A 25,177-nucleotide genomic window follows, 5' to 3' on the forward strand; every position below is an offset into this window, starting at 1 on the left:
GACAGAAGGGTCACGCTCAGCAACCCCCTTAATTGTAGCACTCAGTGGGGGTGTCAGTTCAGGGACCTCACTAATAATCTCAATGACATGTTGGGGGGGGGATCTTCACTTTAATTCATTTATTTCCAGTTACTTGTCCTGAGGGCAGGTTCTTTTAAATGAAGTGTTTAAATGCTCCATAAAGTTATAAAACTTTAGAATTTCTTTACATTTCAATTGTCTGCTAGCTGTCAGTGAATGGGAACATTCTAGACACCAACTGTTGGTGAGGGTTTGCTATAGTTGTATCCAATCTAGACAAATCTCCTGGACTGATACATTGTAGCAAACCCTAGTAGTGCCGCTCAGCTAATCATTGTAGAGATGGCCTAATTTAAAGGGATCCTGGTGACACCACTCCTTTAATCCACTGTCCGGAAGCTGCTGGATGAATATAAAAGGGCAGGGAATTATGCAGGGACCAAATACGTACAGGTTTGGGCATCGCAGAACGGACGCGTTTAGACGACATGATGCATCCATCATTCTCTTAATCTCTCCGAACCCCCGTGTGCAGCACAGTCGTCACGTGACATGGGTGCAGTGGCAGTGGTATACCATAGGGGGGAGCCGTTATCTGCTACAATGTACAAACCATACTGAAAGGGCAAATGTAGGGCGAGCATAAACTGCTTACAATAGGCAAGTAAGGGGCGGATGAGCCCTTATAATGTATGTTCACCTCCAAAACTCATTTTATAGTTTACATACTAAATAATTTACATAAAAAGTTTAGTCACTGTGTACATACATTACTCACCTATATCATATTCCAGAGCTGCACTCACTAAGGCGACTTTCACACCAGCGTTTTTACTGGATCCAGCAGGGTTCAGCAAAAACGCTTCCGTTACTGATAATACAACCGTCTGCATCCGTTATGAACGGATCCAGGTGTATTATCTGTAACATTGCCAAGACGGATCCGTCATGAACTCCATTGAAATTCAACGGGGGACGGATCCTTTTTCTATTGTGTCCCCATTGACTTGCATTGTGGGTCATGACGGATCCGTTTTGCTCCGCGTGCTGCGGTTTTCTCTCCGGTATGAGAACGGAACAGAATGCATCTTGGAGCGCTCCGTTCTGTTCAGTTACGTTTTGTCCCCATTGACAATTAATGGGGAAAAAACTGAAGTGTTTTTTCCCGGTAATGAGACCCTATGACAGATCTCAATACCGGAAAATATTAACGTTAGTGTGAAAATAGCCTAAGTCACTGTGTAAATAACATTACTTACCTTGTACTGATCCATACATCCTATATTATACTCCAGAGCTGCACTCACTTTTCTGCTGGTAGAGTAACTGTGTACAAACATTACTTACCTAATGTGAGTGCAGCTCTGGAGTATAATACAGGATCAGTACAGGATAAATAATGTATGTACACAGTGACTCCACCAGCAGAATAGTGAGTGCAGCTCTGGAGTATAATACAGGATGTAACTCAGGATCAGTACAGGATAAATAATGTATGTACACAGTGACTGCACCAGCAGAATAGTGAGTGCAGCTCTGAAGTATAATACAGGATGTAACTCAGGATCAGTACAGGATAAGTAATGTAATGTATGTACACAGTGACTGCAGCTCTGAAGTATAATACAGGATGTAACTCAGGATCAGTACAGGATAAGTATTGTATGTACACAGTGACTGCACCAGCAGAATAGTGAGTGCAGCTCTGGAGTATAATACAGGATGTAACTCAGGATCAGTACAGGATAAGTAATGTATGTACACAGTGACTGCACCAGCAGAATAGTGAGTGCAGCTCTGGAGTATAATACAGGATGTAACTCAGGATCAGTACAGGATAAGTAATGTATGTACACAGTGACTGCACCAGCAGAATAGTGAGTACAGCTCTGGAGTATAATACAGGATGTAGCTGAGGATCAGTAATGTAATGTTTGTACAGTGACTTTACTTTTTATGTAGACGTTATATAGAAATGAGGTTTTCAAAGGTGGACATACCCTTTAAATGTCACAACTCTTTCCTGTAGTTCAGCTTCAGGCTTTACCAGACATCATTCATGTTTTCCACCGCCAGCAGCTTCCTGCCGTATAGCATCCTATGTCCTGTAGTGTAATAATCACAGATCATTCATCCACACCTCACGTCTCTTCACACCATATTATGGTCCATGTAGCTTTGTTCCTATGGGCAGTCGCTAATTTCTCTACAGATTGATCCACATAATGGGCTCATGAGATTAACAAAAACTCTAAAAGGCTCTTCACATTCAGTGGCGATAAGGTTAGGCAGCATAAGGGTTAACGTTCCAGCCCTCCTACCTCCGTTCCTCTGTCCATTCTGTGGTATATATATATATATTTACCAGAGATTCACTGCACTGATCTAATATCGGTTCCGTTGGTCATTTTGAAGCACGCCGATACAACACAGGCTTTGCTGGTAAGAAACTGGTAAAGGAGAACTGGAGGGTGACCCCCGAGCTTTGGGGGGGTTGGTCACTTGGTCTGTCCTTTCTGTTTGGACAATGTCTTCTTCAGTTCTCTCAGGTTCTCCGTTAGGAGTTCCACCTCGTCCAGTCGTCCGCTGTGCTTGGCGTCAAATATATAGGCCTTGATGTTATCGATCTGTTGTAGAAGCAGATCCTCCTCAATCACCTCCTCCACAATTTCCCTCAAATCATTCGCCTCCTCGAAGGGATTCCCGGCGCAGGCTCCATCATCCTCTTCAAATGGGTTTTTTGGAACTGGTGGCGTGTAGTCATGATCTGGCGACGATTCAAAGGGATTGGACAGGGCCTGTGTGACCTCATGGGCACCTACTGGTTGCTCTTCTGGATGTTCCTCATCCTCCTCATCAAATGGGTTGTATTCCTTGTTGCCGTTCTGCTGGATCTGGTCTGAAGGGGCCGGTTCAGACTCCTCCTCTTCATCCTCAAAGGGGTTTAAGGTCACAGGTTGGCTGGGGAGGACAGGAGAGATACGTAAGGGGAGGACCGGCCTTGCGTCTGGAGGACTTTGAGGCTGCACAGGGATAAGGTCTTGTCTAGGAAGCTGCAGATCTAGAGCTGCTGTGTTTTTATCCTGCCATCCTGTCAGTTGTCGATAGTCTCGAAAGTCCAGGGAGTGAGCTCGACTGTGCTGGGACAAACCCTTCTTCAGCTCCCTGCTTTCCTCCCTCTTCCTGAGCAGGTCCAGCTGTTCTCTCTGCATGGCCTCCTCCTCCGCTAGCACTGTGGACATCCTTATGGCCGTCTCCACCTGCTGCTGGTCGTACTCATCCTGCAGTTGCCTCAGATTCTCCTCTAACATATGAACCTCATCCACACGTCCGGCCGCCTGAGCCTGCTGGATGAAGGAAGTAATGTTCTCGATTTGTTGAAGGAGGGGGTCAGAGGTCTCCCGATTTCGAGGTACACCAGATGTCGGTAACCATCCTTCCACTTTCCGAATACGACCTGTCTGCTTCGGCTGTCCGTTCAGTGCGTCAGAGGTGCGGTGAAGGGTGTCCTTTTTCTTCTCATCTCTTCTCCGCTGTACTTCAAGAGCAGCCTGCCGATAAACAGGGTCTTTAATAAACCTTGCAGATTTTTATCAGAAAAGTTTAAGTCCCAGTTTGTGTCAAATATGCAACTTTTTGCCACATTTCATAAAAAAAAAAAATTGGGTGGGAAAGGCCAGGCAAGACCTAAAACACTTAACAACGTACGTCAGACAACTGGTGCACATTAGACCTGAAATCTACTCCAGCTCCTGGCTGCAGTAGATTTCAGCTCTGGTGCTTGGATGACCTGATATGCATCGCAACTATTAAAGGGCATCTGTCAGCAGTTCTGTCCCTATGACACTGGCTGACCTGTTACATGTGCGCTTGGCATCTGAAGGCATCTGTGTTGGTCCCATGTTGATATGTGCCCGCATTGCTGAGAAAAATGATGTTTTAATATATGCAAATGAGCCTCTAGGAGCAACAGGGGCGTTACCATTACACCTAGAGGCTCTTCTCTCTGCAACTGCTGACCCTCTGGACTTTGATTGATAGGACCAAGAAGTGTAAATGTGATCATGTCTGGTCCTGTCAATCAAAGTGCAGAGGGCGCGACAATTGCAGAAGAGCAGAGCCTCTAGGTGTAACGGAAACGCCCCCGTTGCTCCTAGAAGCTCATTTGCATATATTAAAACATAATTTTCTCAGTAATGCGGGCTCATAGGAACATGGGACCGACACAGATGCCTTCAGCTGCCAAGCGCACATGTAACAGGTCAGCCGGTGTCATAGGGACAAAACTGCTGACAGATGCCCTTTAATAATTGTGATGCATTTCAGGTCATCCAAGCACCAGAGCTGAAATCTACTGTAGCCAGGAACTGGAGTAGATTTCAGGTCTAATGTGCACCAGTTATCTGACGCACATTGTTAAGTGTTTTAGGTCTTGCCTGGCCTTTCCCACCCAATTTTTTTATTTTTTTAAGAAATGTAGCAAAAAGTTGCATATTTGACACAAACTGGGACTTAAACTTTTCTGATAAAAATCTAAAAAAACAAAACAAAAACACTGGTCTTAATAAATCTCCTCCTTTAAATTCTGTACTGAACTCTGCTTTCTGTCAATGAATCCTGACTTGGAGGCTCCACAGTGAAAAGTAAGTTCCCTGCTGCTCTGTGCACGAGGCACAGCGCAGGAGGGACAGTGTAACAATCCTATTCAATAGATCTCTATTAGGGTCAAGAGGACAAGGGATTAAAAGACCCCAGGTTCTAGCCCCAAAAGTAAAAAAAATATAAAGCAGCAAAATATTAAAAGTTTAAATGCCCCCCCCTTCCCAGTTTTACATATAAAAAGATATAAACAGTAATAAAAAAAAACATACTAGGTATCGCCACTTCCGAAAATATCTGAACTATTAAAATATAAAAGCAGAAAAATGCGATTTGACATTTTTTGTCATCTTGTCCACTGCAAAAAATTGAATAACAGTGATCAAAAAGTCATACCTACCACAAACATGGTAGCAATAAAAACTACAGTTCATTACGCAAAAAAACAAGCCCTCATACAGCTCTGTAGACGAAATATAAAAAAGTTATTGCTGTTAGAATATGGCAATGCAAAAAAAAGTGATGTTTTCAAAGGCTTTTATTTTTTAAAAAGTTTGGCATCGCCGCAATCGCATTGAGCCACATAATAAGGGCGTCAGGTCATTTTTAGTTCACAGTGAATGTCAAAACCACAACCTTGCCAGAATTCTTTTCAATTTTACCCCAAAAAGAATCTTTCCAATACAAGACATGGTAAATTAAATGATGAAATAAAAAAAAAAAATGCATCTTGTCCCGCAAAAAATAAACCCTTATATAGCTACAGTCATGTGAAAAAATTAGGACACCCTTTGAAAGCATGTGGTTTTTTGTAACATTTTTAATAAAAGGTTATTTCATCTCCGTTTCAACAATACAGAGAGATTAAAGTAATCCAACTAAACAAAGAAAACTGAAGAAAAGTCTTTTCAAGATCTTCTGTAAATGTCATTCTACAAAAATGCCTATTCTAACTGAGGAAAAAGATAGGACACCCTCACATGTATTCCCTCTTAAATTGGCTCAGATCTCACACAGGTATATCACACCAGGTGCACATAATTAGTAGATCGTTACTCTGCATGTTGAATGAGGCTTGCCCTATTTAAACCTCAGACATTTAGTTTGGTGTGCTCCTGACTGTTGAAGTGAGAGTGAGCACCATGGTGAGAGCAAAAGAGCTGTCAGAGGACTTCAGAAAAAAGATTGTAGCAGCCTATGAGTCTGGGAAGGGATTTAAAAAGATCTCAAAAGATTTTGAAATCAGCCATTCCACTGTCCGGAAGATAGTCTACAAGTGGAGGGCTTTCAAAACAACTGCCAACATGCCCAGGACTGGTCGCCCCAGCAAGTTCACCCCAAGAGCAGACCGCAAGATGCTAAAAGAGGTCTCCAAAAACCCTAAAGTGTCATCTCGAGAACTACAGCAGGCTCTGGCTACTGTTGATGTAGAAGTACATGCCTCTACAATCAGAAAGAGACTGTACAAGTTTAACTTGCATGGGAGGTGTGCAAGGAGGAAACCTTTGCTTTCCAAGAGAAACATCGAGGCCAGACTGACATTTGCCAGAGATAAAGTTGACAAAGACCAGGACTTCTGGAATAATGTTCTTTGGACAGATGAGTCCAAAATTGAATTATTTGGACACAACAGCAGAGGACATGTTTGGCGTAAACCAAACACAGCATTCCAAGAAAAGAACCTCATACCAACTGTGAAGCATGGAGGTGGAAGTGTCATGGTTTGGGGCTGCTTTGCTGCAGCAGGACCTGGTCAGCTCACCATCATAGAATCCACGATGAATTCTACTGTGTATCAGAAGGTGCTTGAAGAACATGTGAGACCATCAGTTAGAAAATTAAAGCTGAAGCGGAACTGGACCATGCAACATGACAATGACCCAAAACATACTAGTAAATCAACCAAAGATTGGCTGAAAAAGAAGAAATGGAGAGTCCTGGAATGGCCAAGTCAAAGTCCAGATTTGAATCCCATTGAGATGCTGTGGGGTGACTTGAAAAGGGCTGTACGTGCAAGAAACCCCTCAAACATCTCACAGCTGAAAAAGTTCTGCATTGAGGAGTGGGGTAAAATTTCCTCAGACCGATGTCGAAGACTGGTAGATGGCTACAAGAACCGTCTCACTGCAGTTATTTCAGCCAAAGGAGGTAACACTCGCTATTAGGGGCAAGGGTGTCCTATCTTTTTCCTCAGTTAGAATAGGCATTTTTGTAGAATGACATTTACAGAAGATCTTGAAAAGACTTTTCTTCAGTTTTCTTTGTTTAGTCGGATTACTTTAATCTCTCTGTATTGTTGAAACGGAGATGAAATAACCTTTTATTAAAAATGTTACAAAAAACCACATGCTTTCAAAGGGTGTCCTAATTTTTTCACATGACTGTATAAGAATGGAGAAATAAAAAAAAAGTTATGGGTTGTGGTTATTGGAACGTCAGGAGGTAATATCAAAAATGACAAAATAGCTGATAGGTCTCTGACCGCAAGGGGGTCCCAATGCTGGAACTCACAGTCAGGGCCGGCGCCACCAGTAAGGCGAATTAGGCAGTCGCCTAGGGCGCCATTTAGCAGGGGGCGCCCGTTGAGGTAAAAAAAAAAAAAATTTGGTTATGTAGGTTCGGGCGGCCTGCCAGCGGCGCCCCTCATGCTGCACCTCCTGAGCGGCCGGCTCAGTGCTGCGCAGCCTGCCTGCGCTGCAGACTGCTGAGTTGTTAGTGTAGCGTGGCCGAGCTCTGTTCGGTCCGGCCCGGGGTACAGGAGCATTTGTTTCCTGTACCCGGCCGGACTGAAAGGAAGTGCACACTAAGTGAGCACTTCCTGTCAGCCGGGTACAGGAAACAAAAGGGGGGGGGGGGGAGAAGAGAGTGACAAGGGAGGGGGGGGGGGGGAAGAGAGTGACAAGGGAGGGGGGGTAGAATGAGAGTGACAAGGGAGGGGGGGGTAGAATGAGAGTGACAAGGGAGGGGGAGAAGAGAGTGACAAGGGAGGGGGAAAAGAGAGAGTGACAAGGGAGGGGGGGAGAAGAGAGTGACAAGGGAGGGGGGAGAAGAGAGTGACAAGGGAGGGGGGAGAAGAGAGTGACAAGGGAGGGGGGGAGAAGAGAGTGACAAGGGAGGGGGAGAAGAGAGTGACAAGGGAGGGGGGAGAAGAGAGTGACAAGGGAGGGGAGGGGGGGGGGGGGGAGAAGAGAGTGACAAGGGAGTCCGCAGAGCCAGACTGCAGCCAGAGACCAGATCATCTAATTGTCCTGGTGGTAAGTAGACAATGCAATATGTGTATTATTTAATTGTTTAGTTATTAATACTACATTTTGCGGACCGCACATTGCCGGCACTAAGAGAATATGCCTATTCTTGTCCGCTATTGGGGACAAGAATAGGACATGTACTATTTTTTTTCAGGATCGGAATTGCGGATCCGGGTCCGCAATTCCGGATCTGATAAGGGGGGGGGGGCGTCAATTTTTATCTTGCCTAGGGCGGCAAAAATCCTTGCACCGGCCCTGCTCACAGTGATCACATGTCTCCCATTCATACTGATCCACAGTCACTCCATGAAGATGCGCTGGGCACTGGGCCACCTCTGCCAGTCCCATATGAATGGAGCAGCAGTGTGCATGTGCAGCTGGGCATAATTCAAATAGGGGATACAGGACCGGTGATTGGTGGGGGTCAAATGTTCGGACCCTCAGCAATCAGACTCCTTATCACCTCTCCACAGGATAAATGATAAATGTGACTGTAGGACAATCCCGTTAACCCTTTCACGCATTATCACGTGCATGTACGTGATGGGATCGGGCAGGTGCGAGACGCTGACAGTTCAATTCACTGCAATAAAGAAAGAATGTATTGTACTGAATTGAAACAGGGCTCAAACCTTGAAAACGTGAAGTCCCACAGTGGGACAAATATAAAAAGTAAAAGTAAAAAAAAAAAGCGTCCTTTTCCCAAAAATAAATAAATAGGGAAAATAAGAAAAGTAGACATATTAGGTATCGCTTCGTCCATATCTACCAGCTCTATAAAAACATCACATGCCCTAACCCCTCAGGTGAACACCGTCAAAAAAAATTAAATAAAAACTGAGCTAAAAAAAAAAAAATTTTTTGTCACCTTACATCACTAAAAGTGCAAAACCAAGCTATCAAAAAGGCTTATGCCCTCTGAATAGTACCAATCTAACCGTCACCTCATCCCGCAAAAAATGAGCCCCTACCTAAGACAATCGCCCAAAAAATAAAAAAAACGAATGTCTCTGAGACTATGGAGACACTAAAACATGATTTTTTTATTTTCAAAAATTATATTATTGTGTAAAACTTAAATTAAAAAAAGTATACATATTAGGTATTGCCACGTCCGTAATGACCTGCTCTATAAAAATATCACATGACCTAACCCCTCAGAAGAACACTGTATAAAAAAAAACGGTGTAAAAAAAGCTATTTTATGTCACCTTTCATCACAAAAAGTGTAATACCAAGCGACAAAGAAGTCATACGCACCCCAAAATCATACCAATCAAACAGTAATCTCATCCTGCAAAAAATGAGACCCTACCTAGGACAATCGCCCCCAAAATTTAAAAACTATCGCTCTCAGAATATGGAGACACTAAAACATGTTTTTTTTTGTTTCAAAAATGATATTTGTGTAAAACTTAAATAAACAAATAAATAAAAGTATACATATTAAGTATCGCTGCGTCCGTATCGACCGGCTCGATAAAAATTATCACATGAACTAACCCCTCAGGTGAACACCGCAAAATAAGAAGGGTGTCAAAAAAGCTATTTTTTGGTCACCTTACATCACAAAAAGTGTAATACCAAGCGATCAAAAAGTCATATGCACCCTAAAATAGTGTCACTCAAACAGTCATCTCATACCCCAAAAAAATTAGCCGTTATACAGTCGCCCAAAAAAACAAAACAAAAACTATGACTTTCAAAATATGGAGACCAAATAGTCATATTTGGTATTGTCGCGTCCGTAACAACCTGCTCTATAAAAATACCACATGATCTAACCTGTCTGATGAATGTTGTAAGTAACAAAAAATAAAACCTGTGCCAAAGCAGCAATTTTTGTTATCTTGCCTCACAAAAAGTGTAATATAGAGCAACCAAAAATCATATGTACCCTAAAATAGTACCAACAATACTGCCACCTTATCCCGCAGTTTCCAAAATGGGGTAATTTTTGGGGAGTTTCTACTCTAGGGGTGCATCAGGGGGTCTTCAAATGTGACATGGCAACTTAAAATTATCCCAGTGAAATCTGCCTTCCGACGGGTCCAGACAAAATGAAGGGAGAATAATCTCCTCATTTAGATGGAATGCCGACACCACCTTCGGCAGGAAGGACTGCACAGGGCGAAGGACCACCTTATCCTGATGGAGAAGACAGAAAGCGCAGCAACCACTACTGCAAAGGCTCAAACGGTGAAGATTGGAGAGCGTTGAACACTAGATTAAGATCCCAAGGATCCAATGGAGGACGGAAAGGGGGCGCAGCATGCGCCACCCCCTGCAGAAAAGTCTGAACTGCTGAAAGCGAAGCAAAATTTTGTTGGAAAAGAATAGAGAGAGCCGACACTTGCCGTTCAAGAGAGCTGTGAGCCAGTCCCAGGTCCATGCCCGACTGCAGGAAAGCCAAAAGTCGCGGCAAAGAAAAGCAAACAGGAGAACTGTCGCCGCTCGCACCAACTAAAGTAGGACTTCCAGGTCCTGTGGTAGATTCTGGCAGACGACGACTTTCTGGCCAGAATCATAGTCTGGACCACCGCATCCGAAAACCCACGAGATTTCAGTACGGTGGCTTCAACAGCCAAGCCGTTAAATGTAGAGACCTTAAATTCGGGTGGAAGATCGGCCCCTGCGAAAGAGGAAGACGCCAAGGTTCGTCAGCAAGAAGGGCAACTAGGGATGCGTGCCACACCCTGCGCAGCCAATCTGGGGCCACGAGAATGATGGGCAGTCCCTCGGACCCGATCTTCCAGAGAAGACGCGGAATGAGAGGAAGAGGTGGGAACACGTAAGGAAATATGAACCGACTCCACGGGATCACTAGCACGTCGCATGCCAGGGCCATGGGGTCCCTGGACTAAGCGACGAAGTCCTCGACCTTGTTGTTAAAGTGCGAGACCATGAGATCCACATCTTGCTGACCCCACCTCTCACAGATGGCCCGAAAGACCTGCGGGTAAAGAGCCCACTCGTGAGGAAGTCTGCAATCCAGTTGTCGACGCTGGGTATGTGAACTGCCCAGCTGAGAATCAGCGCCGACTCCATGACTGCTGGGCTCTGGGTGCCGTCCTGGTGATTAATGTACGCTACCGCTGTGGGGTTGTCGGACTGCACCCGCACCGGACAACCCCTCCGGAACGACGGACCCTTCACCAGGATGTCATCTAAGTAAGGGATTGCCACGATCCCCCTGGCATGGAGCAGGGTCATGACTGCTGCCAGAACCTTTATAAAGACCCTGGGAGCCGTGACCAGGCCGAACAGGAGGGCTACAAACTGGTAGTGAAATGGACCTACTGCGAACCAGTGAAACCTCTGATGCATATGGGCACGTGAAGATAAGCGTCCTCGATGTCTATCGAGGACAGGTACTCCCCGGTTCCATGGACGCAATGACCGACCTCAGTGACTTCATCCGGAATCTTTTTTGGGAACCACAAAGAGATTGGAGTAAAACCCCTGAAAACGGTCTTGCGCAAGAACCGGATCAATCACACCTTGCTGCAGCAGCGTGCGAATTGCCCAAAAAAAAGAATCTGCGGCTGCGGAAGAGACCGAAGGAGACAACCGAAAAAACGGGACGGAGGGGAGGACTTGCAATCCATCTTGTAGCCCTCTGCAATAACCTCCCTCACCCACGCATCTGAGACGTGAGCCAGCCAAACATGTCGAAACACATGAAGCCGGCTGCCCACCAAAACGGAGGACACCGGAATCCGCCCGGTCATGTAGCGGAGTTCTTAGGGTTGGTGCCCTGTTGATGGGAACGCCAGGAAGGGCGCGGCGTGAAGGAAGGTTTGTGCTTCCGATCTGTGGCCGACTTGTCGGACGCCCTCTTGAGGCTGGAAAAACTCTGAAAAGGGACGAAAAAAAAAGGCTTCCGCTTTTTTTACCTACTAGACCGCCTGTTCTGTGATAAACGGGTGCCTTTACCAACTGTAGCGTCCGAAACTATCTCATCCAGGCGCTTACCAAAAAGTCTGCCGCCGGTAAAGAGAAGGGCTGTCAGGGTCTGCTTTGAAGCATTATCTGTCGCCCAACAGGAGAGCCATAGGGTATGGCGAATAGCCACCAACAGGGCTGACGCGCGAGCCATAAACCTGGCCGCGTCCAAAGATGCTTCACAAATATATGCACTGGCATGCGAGAGCTGCTGGGCCACATCTGCAAGTTCCCCCGAGGGGACTCCAGAGTCGAGACCCTGACGTAAATTACTTGCCCACTCTCCCATAGCCTTGCTCACCCATGTAGGGGCAAACACCGGCTGCAGCGCTGCGCCCACTGCTTCAAAGGCAGATTTTGCAAACTCTTCCAGCTTCTTATCTTTGATATCAGAAAAAGTAGCCCCATCCGCCATTGGCAAGGTAGTATGTTTAGCCAAGCAGGAAACTGGCGGGTCCACTATGGGTGGAGCCGAACATTTCTTAGTCAAATCCTCCGGAAAAGAATAAAGGACAGTCAAGCATTTTGGCCACATGAAATGTCTATCAGGGAAATTCCACTTCTTGGAGAGAGAGAGGAATAAAACTCCTGGTGGCTGGGGAAACACTTGTGCGAATTACGGGACTTCCTAAAGGAAACACCCGCGCTGGCAGATGACGGAGCGGGATCTTCAACCTGCAACGTCTCAATAACTTCTGTAATTAAATTGTCCAACATGGAGGACAGTTTGGACGACTGACCCTCCGGTGAGACAACCTCCTCATCTGACCCTCTCTCCTCGGAACATGCCTCTTCAACTGAGGACACGTCGGAGTGAGACTCTCTAGTAGGAGGAGGAGAGGCCGATGAAACGGGAGACACAGACACCCTTTTGGGGGAGGATGTTCTGGCCCGTTTTGTGGGACGGCCGCAATGGGCACACGCCCCATGATCCCCAGAGTCGCCGGTCAGAGGACTGCCTTGCCGAAAAACGCCCCAATATATCCACAATAGCTTTGTTGGTATTGGAGACATCCTGCACCACCCTAGACAGGGAACGCGCCCATTCCGGTTCTTCCGTAGCTTGGGCAGCGGGAAGCAACGGGTCCGGAGCCGAGCCAGCTGCGCAGCGCACGCAAAGCAGAGGAAGTCTGACTGAGGGGATGGAAATTTTGCGTGACAAAATGCACAGGCAAAATGACGCACCAAACAGACCGCCTGCTTCTGGACCTGGGTTCAGACATAATGACACCCCTGGCACCCCAATGAGGAAAAAAGGGAAAGGTCAGGCCCTGTAATAAGGGACAAACAACACTCACCCAGCCTGTGTCCGTCCAAGCAGCAAGCACCATCAGCGTCCCGCCAGGTGCTTAAAATCCCGGAAGTGGACGGAGCCTACTCTCCATCTGCTGTTGGGGTGGGGGCGGGGCGAACACAATCCCTGCCCCCAAAATGACGCGGGCTCTCAGCGCCCGCCAATCTCTGGCCCCGCCCTCCACACTAGCTGGAACACACGTCGGCATCCCCGGCTGAACACAGGCGCCGGCCAGGGAAAAATAAGCAACGGGGAGGCCCTGCAGGAGCAGGCCGTACAGTAGCCGGGACCTCAATTAACAATGGCCCCGGCTGGCCCAGAACCGAGGCGCCGACCAGGAAGTGGCGCTCAGGAGGAAACTCTGACCCCCTCCTCTCACAGGTGCGTTCAGGAGGACGCCGCCGCAGAAAAGGACGTCCCCAGTAGTAGGCCCCAAATAAAGCTTGTCCTGTGGAAGCGGCGATATCGTGCGGCCGCGCAACCTGAGCAGCCCCCTGAGCCTTGCACCAGGTGCCACTCAACATTTACAGGGCTCTTATTACTGCCCATGGTACAGGGCGACCACATGGGGACTATCACACATGGGGAGGAGAGGGAACTAGAGGGGGGCACGGTGGGCAGTCTCCTACTCACCTGTCTGAAGTCTTCTGCCCCCCTGGCTCCAGCCGGATCACCACCTTCGGTGTGCAGCCCCTTGGTGAGGAACACTACACCGGAAACAGAGAGCACTTTTGCTGGGGCGGCCGTGGTGATGCGATTGCTGGCGGGAGATAGAGGGTTTTTACGGGAACCTCTGGTCCTCCTTTTCATCCGGAGAGCGGGAACGAGCAGGGGGTTTGGGTGACCCCCTGGTCCCCCGTTTCCTGGATGGGAGAGCAGGCTGTTTAAAAGACTCCCTGAAGCTTCCCGCTAGAAGTCCTACAGACACTAAGCTAAATCTAATTAGCTTGGTCCCTGCAGGAGGGGTATAACTGAAGAGGGAGGGGTATAACTGAAGAGGGAGGAGCTTACACTTTGTGTGCTTAGTGTCCGCCTCCTAGCGACAACAGCTATACCCGTGGTCAAAGCCTGTCCCCCCCAATGAGACGGATGAGAAATCAGTTTTGAATACCTTGAGGGGTGTAGTTTCTAAAATGGGGTGATTTATGGGTGGTTTGTAATATGTAAGCCCCACAAAGTGACTTCATAACTGAACTGGTCCTGAAAAAGTTGGGTTTTGGAAATTTTCTTAAAAATGTTAAGATTTGCTTCTAAACTTCTAAGCCTTCTAACGTCCCAAAAAAATTAAATGTCATTTTCAAAATGATCCAAACAAGAAGTAGACATATGTGGAATGTAAAGTAATACCTCCAAAAATAGTTATTACTATCTATTATAAAAGGAGAGAAATGGAAATTTGGACATTTTCAAATTTTTGGTAGATTTGGTTGTTTTTTTTAAATAAAAATGAAATATTTTGACTCAAGTTTGCCACTGTCGTGAAGTACAATATGTGACAAGAAAACTATCTCAGAATGGCCTGGATAAGTAAAAGCGTTTTAAAGTTATTACCAATATAAAGTGACACATGTCAGATTTGCAAAATTAGGCTGCGTCCTGAAGGTGAAAAATGTGTCCTGAAGGGGTTAAAGACGTATAACCTCACCTGTCGTTCCCGTTGTAGTTTCTGCTCGTTCTCCTGCCTGCGTTTTTCCTTTAACTCTTCATACTTCTCATTCGTTGGCAGTGACATTAATCCTAGCAGTTTCTCCTGAGGATATAAAACAGTTAAAAAGGTCACACAAAAAAGATCCCTGGAGTCAGACTGGTTGATGGGGATCTTCTGAAATTGGGGTAATCATGTCGTGTGACTTTTACCCCAATAGGGACATATTGAGCTTCCTAATCGTTAGGTATTTGATGTAAACATACGGCCATAGTCTGATGTAAAGGTCATTTACCTGCACAAACAACGTCGCCGAGTATCTGATCATCTTCTGCAGCTGTAGATTTTTGGGGTGAGGTTTGGATTCTTCATTCAGTCCCAGGGTTAGTATTTTCTTACTGTGACAAATACAATAAAAAAAAAAAATTATAAATTATAGTCATTGCATCAAATAATTCAGGTAAGAACGCTGAGGCTTTGAAAGAGTTAACTATTTAAAGGGTGTTTTCCAGGTACCTGTAAAGAAATCTATACTTACCTGGTCCCCACTGCTCTGCTCTGTCTTCATGGTCCCTGGACTGTCCTGACTGCACGTCTAGTCTCCATCTGTAAACTTTCGGATAGACGGGGTCATGTGGACCACTGCAGCCAATGACTGGCCTCAAATGTGACGTGTCCTCAACAATCACATGACCCAGCAGCGATATGCTGCTTGTGGACATGTCCAGTGAAGACAGCCCAGGGCCCACCAAGAGAACGAAGCTGCGGGGAGCAGGGAGGTATAGACTTCTTTACAGGTAACGCAGGGTGGATGGGGGGTGGATTTAAAGAAAAAATCCTGGACAACCTCTTTAAGACTAAGGGGGTCATTTACTAACAGAAGTTTGCCTATTTTGGGCGTATTTCTGGCACAGATTGCGTTGCAATGGTTATTTGCGTTGCAATCTGCGACTTTTCCCTGTTCACATCAGATCTAAACAAAGCCGGCAGGTCCATCTCATTTATCATTTTCTACGTGTAGGAAAAGGCCTACATTTAAGGGTACTTTTCACACTAGCGTTATTCTTTTCCGGCATTGAGTTCCGTCGGAACTGCCTGCTGGAATCCTCTCCCGCAAGTGTGAAAGTACCCTAAGGCCTCTTTCACACGGGCGAGTATTCTGCGCGGATGCGATGCGTGAGTTGAATGCATTGCACCCGCACTGAATACCGACCCATTCATTTCTATGGGGCTGTTCACATGAGCGGCGATTTTCACGCATCACTTATGCGTTGCGTGAAAATCGCAGCATGCTCTATTTTGTGCGTTTTTCACGTAACGCAGGCCCCATAGAAATGAATGGGGTTGCGTGAAAATCGCAGGCATCAGAAAGCAAGTGCGGATGCGGTGCGATTTTCACACACGGTTGCTAGGAGACGATCGGGATGGAGACCCGATCATTATTATTTTCCCTTATAACATGGTTATAAGGGAAAATAATAGCATTCTGAATATAGAATGCATAGTACAATAGCACTGGAGGGGTTAAAAAATAAATAAATAAAAATTTAACTCACCTTAATCCACTTGATCGCGCTGCCCGGCATCTCGTCTGTCTCCTTTGCTGAACAGGACCTGTGGTGACGTCACTCCGGTCATCACATGATCCACCACATGATCTTTTACCATGGTGATGGATCATGTGATGACCGGAGTGACGTCACCACAGGTCCTGTTCCTGCAATGAATGCTCACCACAGGTCCTGTTCAGCAAAGGAGACAGAAGAGATGCCGGCTACGCGATCAAGTGGACTAAGGTGAGTTAAATTTTTTATTTTATTTTTTTAACCCCTCCAGCGCTATTTTACTATGCATTCTGTATTCAGAATGCTATTATTTTCCCTTATAACCATGTTATAAGGGAAAATAATACAATCTACAGAACACCGCACGATTTTTCTCACGCTGCTCATGCGCGATTTTTCTCACGCAAGTGCAAAACGCATTACAATGTTTTGCACTCGCGCGGAAAAATCGCGGGTGTTCCCGCAACGCACCCGGCCTGAAAGAGGCCTAAACCAGCAAGGATGCTGGCGTAGATTTAGACCAGCGGTGGATGAAGAGGCCGACGCCGCTTCATATGGCGGATCCACCACCAGCGCACAGGGTTATTAAGACCGGCGTCAAAAACACCAGTCTTAATAAATTACATCCTAAATGTTTTATGTTTTTTTCCCTTTATTTGCATTGGGATTTCACTCCTTCCTAGGGCAACACAGGAATAGAAAAACATGGCTGCTTTCTTCTAACAAAAAAAGCGCCCCTCCTGCCCAGGGGCTGTGTCTGGTATTGCAGCTTGGCTCCATTGAAGTGAATAGGACTGAGCTGCAATACCACACACAACCTGTGGACAAGTGTGGTGCTATTTTTCAGAAGAAGCAGCAGCTGTGTTTTGCTAATCTTTAAAGACTCCTTTATTGTAATGTTACATTCTATAGTATGAGAATGTAAATAGCTTTAAAAGGGAGAGGCGATTTGATCAGAGGGGACCCCCAGTGATTGGTAGAATGAAGTTGTCCCCATTACTGCTCACACAAGGGCACGGGATCACTTGAACCTGGTGCTGCAGGTCAGTCCCACTTACTTCAATGTGACTGAGCTGTGGTACTAGTGACGGCACTCGGGTTTCTTAATTCTGCTGATTTGTGGATGTCCAGAGGTCAATCCACCCCCCCACCCCAAAGAATCAAACACTGATGGTCATCAATATTTAAGTCTTGCTTGAGAAAACCCCTTTAAGGTCACAACTATGTATTCACATGTGTGGGGTTGATGCAATTTTTTAAGCTGTTTTTGAAAAATCCCTATAAAAAGACGTGACAAAAACAGAACAGGTTTCAGGTGCAACTGGCGACATGAACATTAATGAATGAAACTAGATATTTATGCTGCTGCAGCCGATGCCCCTCGTACACCGCACCCTCCCTACAGGCCACTTCAGCAGTGCCCGCACGTCTCACCTTAAAGCATCTATTAACTCATAGAGTTTCTGCACCTCTATTCTCAGGTTGTTGGCATGGTCCAAATTGTAGGTTGTCTCGCCAGCGCTGCGGATACAAATAAAACACAAAACATTTTGCAGACTGTTTGTCAGATAATTACCCCTTGTCACGGGTGCACAATATAAGGGGGAGCAGGAGAGATGCGGCCGGCCTCCGCTCCCACCCACGGAGACTTTCACAGATTAGTTTACATTCAGCAGACTTTGATTTGGAATATAACAGATAAGATAACGCCATGCTCCAGGTCCGGGCACACGGCTGAGGCAACCAGAGGCCATAAAAAGACACATAAATGGGAATATGAAAAAAAAAAAAAAAAAATATTATATATATATATATATATATATGGATTTATTTGGGTCCAAATGGCTGAATCCCTGCTAATCACGTTTTTATTACATCCTTTGGACACATCAGGAAATCATGTCACCTCTAAGGACAGAGATATAATGATCACTCAGAACACGTACTTTATAGACTGCGCCATCCTGATGTACTCAGGGGCCTTTTCATCCACCCTCTCCATACAGGCCCGGAGTCTCTGTAATAAAAAGACAAAGTGTCATCTTCCTGAACCCCAAATGTTACTATCCTGTACCCCAAGTGTCAGTGTCATTATCCTGTACCCCAAGTGTCAGTGTCATTATCCTGTACCCCAAGTGTCAGCGTCATTATCCTGTACCCCAAGTGTCAGCGTCATTATCCTGTACCCCAAGTGTCAGCGTCATTATCCTGCACCCCAAGTGTCAGCGTCATTATCCTGCACCCCAAGTGTCAGTGTCATTATCCTGTACCCCTAGTGTCAGCGTCATTATCCTGTACCCCTAGTGTCAGTGTCATTATCCTGCACCCCGAGTGTCAGTGTCATTATCCTGTACCCCGAGTGTCAGCGTCATTATCCTGTACCCCAAGTGTCAGCGTCATTATCCTGTACCCCAAGTGTCAGTGTCATTATCCTGTACCCCAAGTGTCAGCGTCATTATCTTGTACCCCTAGTGTCAGCTGGTCATTATCCTGTACCCCAAGTGTCAGTGTCATCATCCTGTACCCCAAGTGTCAGTGTCATCATCCTGTACCCCAAGTGTCAGTGTCATCATCCTGTACCCCAAGTGTCAGCGTCATCATCCTGTACCCCAAGTGTCAGTGTCATTATCCTGTACCCCAAGTGTCAGTGTCATTATCCCGTACCCCAAGTGTCAGCGTCATCATCCCGTACCCCAAGTGTCAGCGTCATCATCCTGTACCCCAAGTGTCAGCGTCATCATCCTGTACCCCAAGTGTCAGTGTCATCATCCTGTACCCCAAGTGTCAGTGTCATCATCCTGTACCCCAAGTGTCAGTGTGTCATCATCCTGTACCCCAAGTGTCAGTGTCATCATCCTGTACCCCAAGTGTCATTGTATCAGATCTTAAAGAACCATAAAGCCCATAACTAGAAAACACTTGGGTGATGTACATTTTCTTTGCTCCCCTGCCCATCTGACACATGCAGATTTACCTGGTAGATCTTGACGATTTCTGGTGTGTGATCTTTCTCATCCATTTGCATTTCCCTCTTTAGTAGTGTGTCCTTACAGTGCTGGCAGCAGCGGATCTTATCATCCTTCTCCTCCAGGACGGAGCTGACACTGCTGAGGCTGCTGATGCTGCCCCGACGGGAGGTCTGAGAGCTAGTGTTGGGGGATAAGTTGGGACTGCCGTGGGCAGAGACGGAGTGTTTGCTGGCGCTGGTCAGTTTATCTGTCAAGGCAAAAGCAAGAGACAGAACTAAAGTTTTACTGAGACCCTAAATTCTTCTATCACAGTCCTAACACAAGCGGTAAAAATGTGGAAATATAGACTAATTCTGGAAGAACATCAAGACACGGAGTCTGAAGGCGGCTGGCGGACACAGACGACGGACAAAATCATCTCATATCTCACTGGCAAATGGAATGGTGATGAGCTCCGTGCATCTCTTGCACATAATGGACCCACAAAGCCGGCAATGGTGGCGCCTGTTGCGGATGGTAAATTTGTTCCCGCAGTCTGGACAGAAGGGCACATCTTGGTCGCTGACCCACGGCACCACAGACCTCTCTATGGCTGGGAGAGAAGCAACACACAGGTTAAAGGGGTTGTCAGGCAATAAAACATCAGCATTAGTCATCGGAATATCCCTTTACCCCAGTCATTAGAGGAGCAGAGCCGTACCTCTGATCTTGGCAGACTCCGTATTAGTGCGATCAAACGATGTTAGCTGGAGACAAACAGACAGGGAGCGTTAATGACTGAATCCGGACTCTGCTGCCAAGTTCTATTTATGATCTTATATAGGTTAGATTAATTTTTATTTCTTTTATTTACTCATTCCCATATAATACAGACAGACAGGAAGCAAAAATTAAAGAGGCCATTTCCAGGTATTTCCTGCACGTAGGAAATAGGAGCAGGAAGTAGAGAGCACCAGGGACCGGGGCAGTGTCTGAACAGCAGAGGTGGAGTATCAGTCCTATTATGTTTTGAAGCCCCTCTGAGCAATTTTTTCCTCCCCTTAAGGCCTCATGCACACGACAGTATTTTTTTGCGGTCCGCAAAAAGGGGTTCCGTGATCCGTGTCCGTTTTTGTTTCCGTGTGTCTTCCTTTATTTTTGGAGGATCTCCAAAAAATCTAAGTTTAGTTTGCCACGCAAATGATAGGAAAAAAACGGACGCGGATCACAATCTTGTGTGCATCCGTGTTTTTTCACGCACCCATTGACTTGAATGGGTCCGCAAACCGTTGTCCGTGAAAAAAATAGGACAGGTCCTATTTTTTTCACGGACTGGAAACACGGATCACGGACGCAGATGAAAAACGGTGCATTAGCCGAGTTTTCCACGGACCCATTGAAAGTCAATGGGTCCGCAGAAAATCACGGAAAACAGAACAACGGACACGGGACACAACAACGGTGTGTGCATGAGGCCTTAAGAGGAAAAGACCTCTTAATAACTTTGATGTATCTTCTTACAATCCATGAGCCAAACGCTGGCGCTGATTTGCACTATAATTCACGCCAACTTCGTGCAGAAGTTATAGTAAATCCGTTAGACTGTGGTTGGTCACGGCCTCCTTCTAAGCTGCACCCACTTTTTAAAAAGACAAGAGAGCTCCGTATTTTTGCAAAAATCTGTGACTTTATGATGACAGAAAGGGCCATGATGAATTCCCCCAAACGTGTCTGCAAGATCAGACTACACAGTTTGTTGTCTGTTACCATGGAGACACACAGGTCTGTTTAGGAGCTGTAGACACAAACCGCTTGGAAATTTTTAAGAGGAACTTATCATAAAGCGGCTTCATTTCTCATATGAGAGACATTTAGGCAATAAAAAAGAAAGTAGTAGCGAAGGTGAACCTCGGCGCTAACCCAGATGAAACGCACCTTTTCTAGGCGTATGATTAGCTTGTTGACTTCCACTACGTAGTGATCGATTCGAGCAGCTCGGTGCCTCTTAAAGTCAGACAGGTGACTCCGCATTGCCCCTGAGAAAAGGCCAAAGGAAACATTTAAAGAAGTAAATCCCCCAAAATCGCAGGAGAGGGGATGCAAGCAAGCAATATGGTGAGATACCATGACCCTTTATGTACAGAGAACCAGCCTGTGACACAGCACTGCCACCGAGGCTGGAATCAGGATGGGGGTGCACATTTAAAAGATACACCCCCATCCTGACCCTGATCCTTTGTGCAGTTTGTCAGCTATTGCATTGCTTCTCTGCTGTGTCCAGTGTACTCCAGTCTGCAGACGTAGAGTCTGGATTGCCTCCTCTTTGAGTTCCAGCCACGAGGACCCCTTTAAATGAACTCACCAATTTCCTGTGGGTCCCACATACACGGGTCCACTCCTCCATAGCTGAATGCCTCATAGCGATCCTGGGATCCACCTTCGGCCCGCTCGCCTCCATCCTTCTTTAGCAGTTTGTTCTTTGCTTTCTTAGCAATTTGCACCAGATCTTAAAGAGCAGAAGAGAATACCATCAGACAGAGCCATGAGTCACGATACAAGATTAGGGAGGGTCCTGCCTATCAGGTCATATGGAAGCCCCAGAGGTGTCGCTACAAAGAGTGGAGGACTCTAGAGGACCATGTATTGAATGAATTCAACCCATGTCATGTAATACCACATTTCTCCTGTAGGGGCTGCTGCAGGAGAAACGAGCACTCCCCCAGAGGTCCATAGTGGACAGGATATTTGGGTTGGTCTAACTCTATGGCTTGTGTTCAGTTCTATTGAATGGTACTGAGCTGCAATACCAGATGCAACCTGTGGACAGGTGTGGCGCTGTTTTTAGAAGAAAGCAGCAGAGTTTTTCTATACCGGGGACGTAACACTCACTTTTGAGCTGCCCTTTGACCTCACGGTCTTCAGTGGAGTGCTCCTCCTCGTAGTGGCACTGCAGCTGGTAAAAGGACTGCAGATCCTTCAGGCACAACGGGCACAGGAACCCTTCACGCACTTCACCCTGTTCATCAAACGGGGCATTGTAGTGCGCCGCCATGAGTGTCCCGGGCGCACCCCACCTCTTCAGACGCACCTGCGGAGGCAGAAGGTAAAGTCCTGTCATTGTACAGAGTGATGGGGTCCGGGGGCTGATTTATGGGGTCACCATCTCTGTCCTGTTTGGGCACTGCTCGGACTGGCAGGGGTGCTGCAGAGGGGTGTACTATACGGGTGTCCCCTGAGATGAACGCTGCCAGTCTGTGGGTATAAATAATCAATGTCGGGGAGCCCCACCAATGAGCACTGATCGGGGGGGGGGGGGCAGTCACCTCACTACAGGGGGACAGGACACATCAGTCTATCCACAGGGGTCAGTGACACAAGTCTAAAGCTGGGTGACGGTCAGTACAGTTCTCATCAGACCCAGTGCCCCCCAAATATGCCGAAAGTCACACATCTGTCTCTCCATACACCCTGTCTCCCCTGTCACACATCTGTCTCTCTCCATACACCCTGTCTCCCCTGTCACACATCTGTCTCTCTCTATACACCCTCAGTCTCTCCTGTCACACAGCTGTCTCTCCATACACCCTCAGTCTCTCCTGTCACACAGCTGTCTCTCTACACACCCTCTACACACCCTCAGTCACCTCACTACAGGGGGACAGGACACATCAGTCTATCCACAGGGGTCAGTGACACAAGTCTAAAGCTGGGTGACGGTCAGTACAGTTCTCATCAGACCCAGTGCCCCCCAAATATGCCGAAAGTCACACATCTGTCTCTCCATACACCCTGTCTCCCCTGTCACACATCTGTCTCTCTCCATACACCCTGTCTCCCCTGTCTCACATCTGTCTCTCTCCATACACCCTGTCTCCCCTGTCACACATCTGTCTCTCTCCATACACCCTGTCTCCCCTGTCTCACATCTGTCTCTCTCCATACACCCTGTCTCCCCTGTCACACATCTGTCTCTCTCCATACACCCTGTCTCCCCTGTCACACATCTGTCTCTCTCCATACACCCTGTCTCCCCTGTCACACATCTGTCTCTCTCTATACACCCTCAGTCTCTCCTGTCACACAGCTGTCTCTCCATACACCCTCAGTCTCTCCTGTCACACAGCTGTCTCTCCATACACCCTCAGTCTCTCCTGTCACACAGCTGTCTCTCTCCATACACCCTCAGTCTCTCCTGTCACACAGCTGTCTCTCTCCATACACCCTCAGTCTCTCCTGTCACACGGCTGTCTCTCTCCATACACCCTCAGTCTCTCCTGTCACACAGCTGTCTCTCTATACACCCTCAGTCTTTCCTGTCACACGGCTGTCTCTCTATACACCCTCAGTCTTTCCTGTCACACGGCTGTCTCTCTACACACTCTCAGTCTCTCCTGTCACACATCTGTCTCTCTCCATACACCCTGTCTCCCCTGTCACACATCTGTGTCTCTCTCTATACACCCTCAGTCTCTCCTGTCACACGGCTGTCTCTCTATACACCCTCAGTCTCTCCTGTCACACATCTGTCTCTCTCTACACACCCTCAGTCTCTCCTGTCACACAGCTGTCTCTCTACACACCCTCAGTCTCTCCTGTCACACAGCTGTCTCTCTACACACCCTCAGTCTCTCCTGTCACATATCTGTCTCTCTACACACCCTCAGTCTCTCCTGTCACACAGCTGTCTCTCTACACACCCTCAGTCTCTCCTGTCACACAGCTGTCTCTCTACACACCCTCAGTCTCTCCTGTCACACATCTGTCTCTCTCCATACACCCTCAGTCTCTCCTGTCACACAGCTGTCCCTCTACACACCCTCAGTCTCTCCTGTCACACAGCTGTCTCTCTACACACCCTCAGTCTCTCCTGTCACACAGCTGTCTCTCTACACACCCTCAGTCTCTCCTGTCACACAGCTGTCTCTCTACACACCCTCAGTCTCTCCTGTCACACAGCTGTCTCTCTACACACCCTCAGTCTCCCCTGTCGCACAGCTGTCTCTCTCTCTCTCTCTCTACACACCCTCAGTCTCTCCAGTCACACAGCTGTCTCTCTCTATACACCCTCAGTCTCTCCTGTCACACAGCTGTCTCTCCAGTCACACGGCTGTCTCACCATACACTGTACACTCTCGGTATCCGCCTCTCCTGCCGTAGAGCTGTCCCCTCATTCTCCGTATCATCCCTTTCTTACCCCCGGTTATCGGTGTCCCTCCCTTTTCCTCCGCCGGACGCCATAGCTGTCACTCGACGTTCGACCTTAGGTCGCCTGACAGAGAAAGTAGAGTGCCGAGCAATCCATTGTCAGGCCTGGCAGAAGAGGGAGGCTCCAGATGTCAGCTCCGTCACGTGACAGGAAGAAGCCGATTACAGTAATGTTACTAGTGGTATTATCACTATTATTAGTAGTAATACAGTTATTTCTATTATTATCATCACTATTATTAGTATTAATACTGTTTATTGCTATTATTATCAGTATTATTAGTATTGATACTGTTATTGCTATTATTATCAGTATTATTAGTATTGATACTGTTATTACTATTATTATTATTATTACTTGTATTATCATGTTTACTTTGATAGTTGCTGCTGAGCAGTTATTGTTAATATATTTGTTAATATCAGTGTCATATACACATACACAATTGTATCCCATTCACGTGTAGTGAGCTGGCTCGGTGAGTATATAAGGTGTGGTGAGCTGGCTCGGTGAGTATATAAGGTGTGGTGAGCTGGCTCGGTGAGTATATAAGGTGTGGTGAGCTGGCTCGGTGAGTATATAAGGTGTGGTGAGCTGGCTCGGTGAGTATATAAGGTGTGGTGAGCTGGCTCGGTGAGTATATAAGGTGTGGTGAGCTGGCTCGGTGGGTATATAAGGTGTGAACGTAAGCTATGAAGTTGCGTGA

At 46.8% G+C, this 25,177-nt stretch overlaps 1 protein-coding gene across 1 annotated transcript; it reads right to left on the reverse strand.

Moving 5' to 3' along the window:
* Positions 1-1,824: 1,824 nt before the first annotated feature.
* On the reverse strand, positions 1,825-24,592 carry RBSN (rabenosyn, RAB effector). Its single transcript, XM_044301130.1, has 12 exons — positions 24,460-24,592; positions 22,155-22,353; positions 21,628-21,771; positions 21,201-21,301; positions 19,987-20,032; positions 19,717-19,878; positions 19,292-19,533; positions 18,264-18,334; positions 17,752-17,838; positions 15,048-15,150; positions 14,753-14,857; positions 1,825-3,572 (listed from the first exon to the last, which is right to left on the reverse strand). The coding sequence occupies exons 2-12, from the start codon at positions 22,315-22,317 to the stop codon at positions 2,520-2,522; spliced, it is 2,277 nt and encodes a 758-aa protein (XP_044157065.1). The 5' UTR covers positions 22,318-22,353; positions 24,460-24,592; the 3' UTR covers positions 1,825-2,519.
* Positions 24,593-25,177: the final 585 nt, after the last annotated feature.

The sequence above is a fragment of the Bufo gargarizans genome, chromosome 7 (genome assembly GCF_014858855.1).
Source record: "Bufo gargarizans isolate SCDJY-AF-19 chromosome 7, ASM1485885v1, whole genome shotgun sequence".
Taxonomy (NCBI): Eukaryota; Metazoa; Chordata; class Amphibia; order Anura; family Bufonidae; genus Bufo; species Bufo gargarizans.

Coding starts and splice junctions, on each gene's coding strand:
- RBSN (XM_044301130.1), bottom strand. CDS start 22,317: ATGGCGGCGCACTACAATGCCCCGTTTGATGAACAGGGTGAAGTGCGT. Junction 18,335..19,291: donor AAATCGTCAAGATCTACCAG/GTAAATCTGCAT, acceptor TTTTTATTACAG/AGACTCCGGGCCTGTATGGA. Junction 15,151..17,751: donor GAGTTAATAGATGCTTTAAG/GTGAGACGTGCG, acceptor TATTTGTCACAG/TAAGAAAATACTAACCCTGG.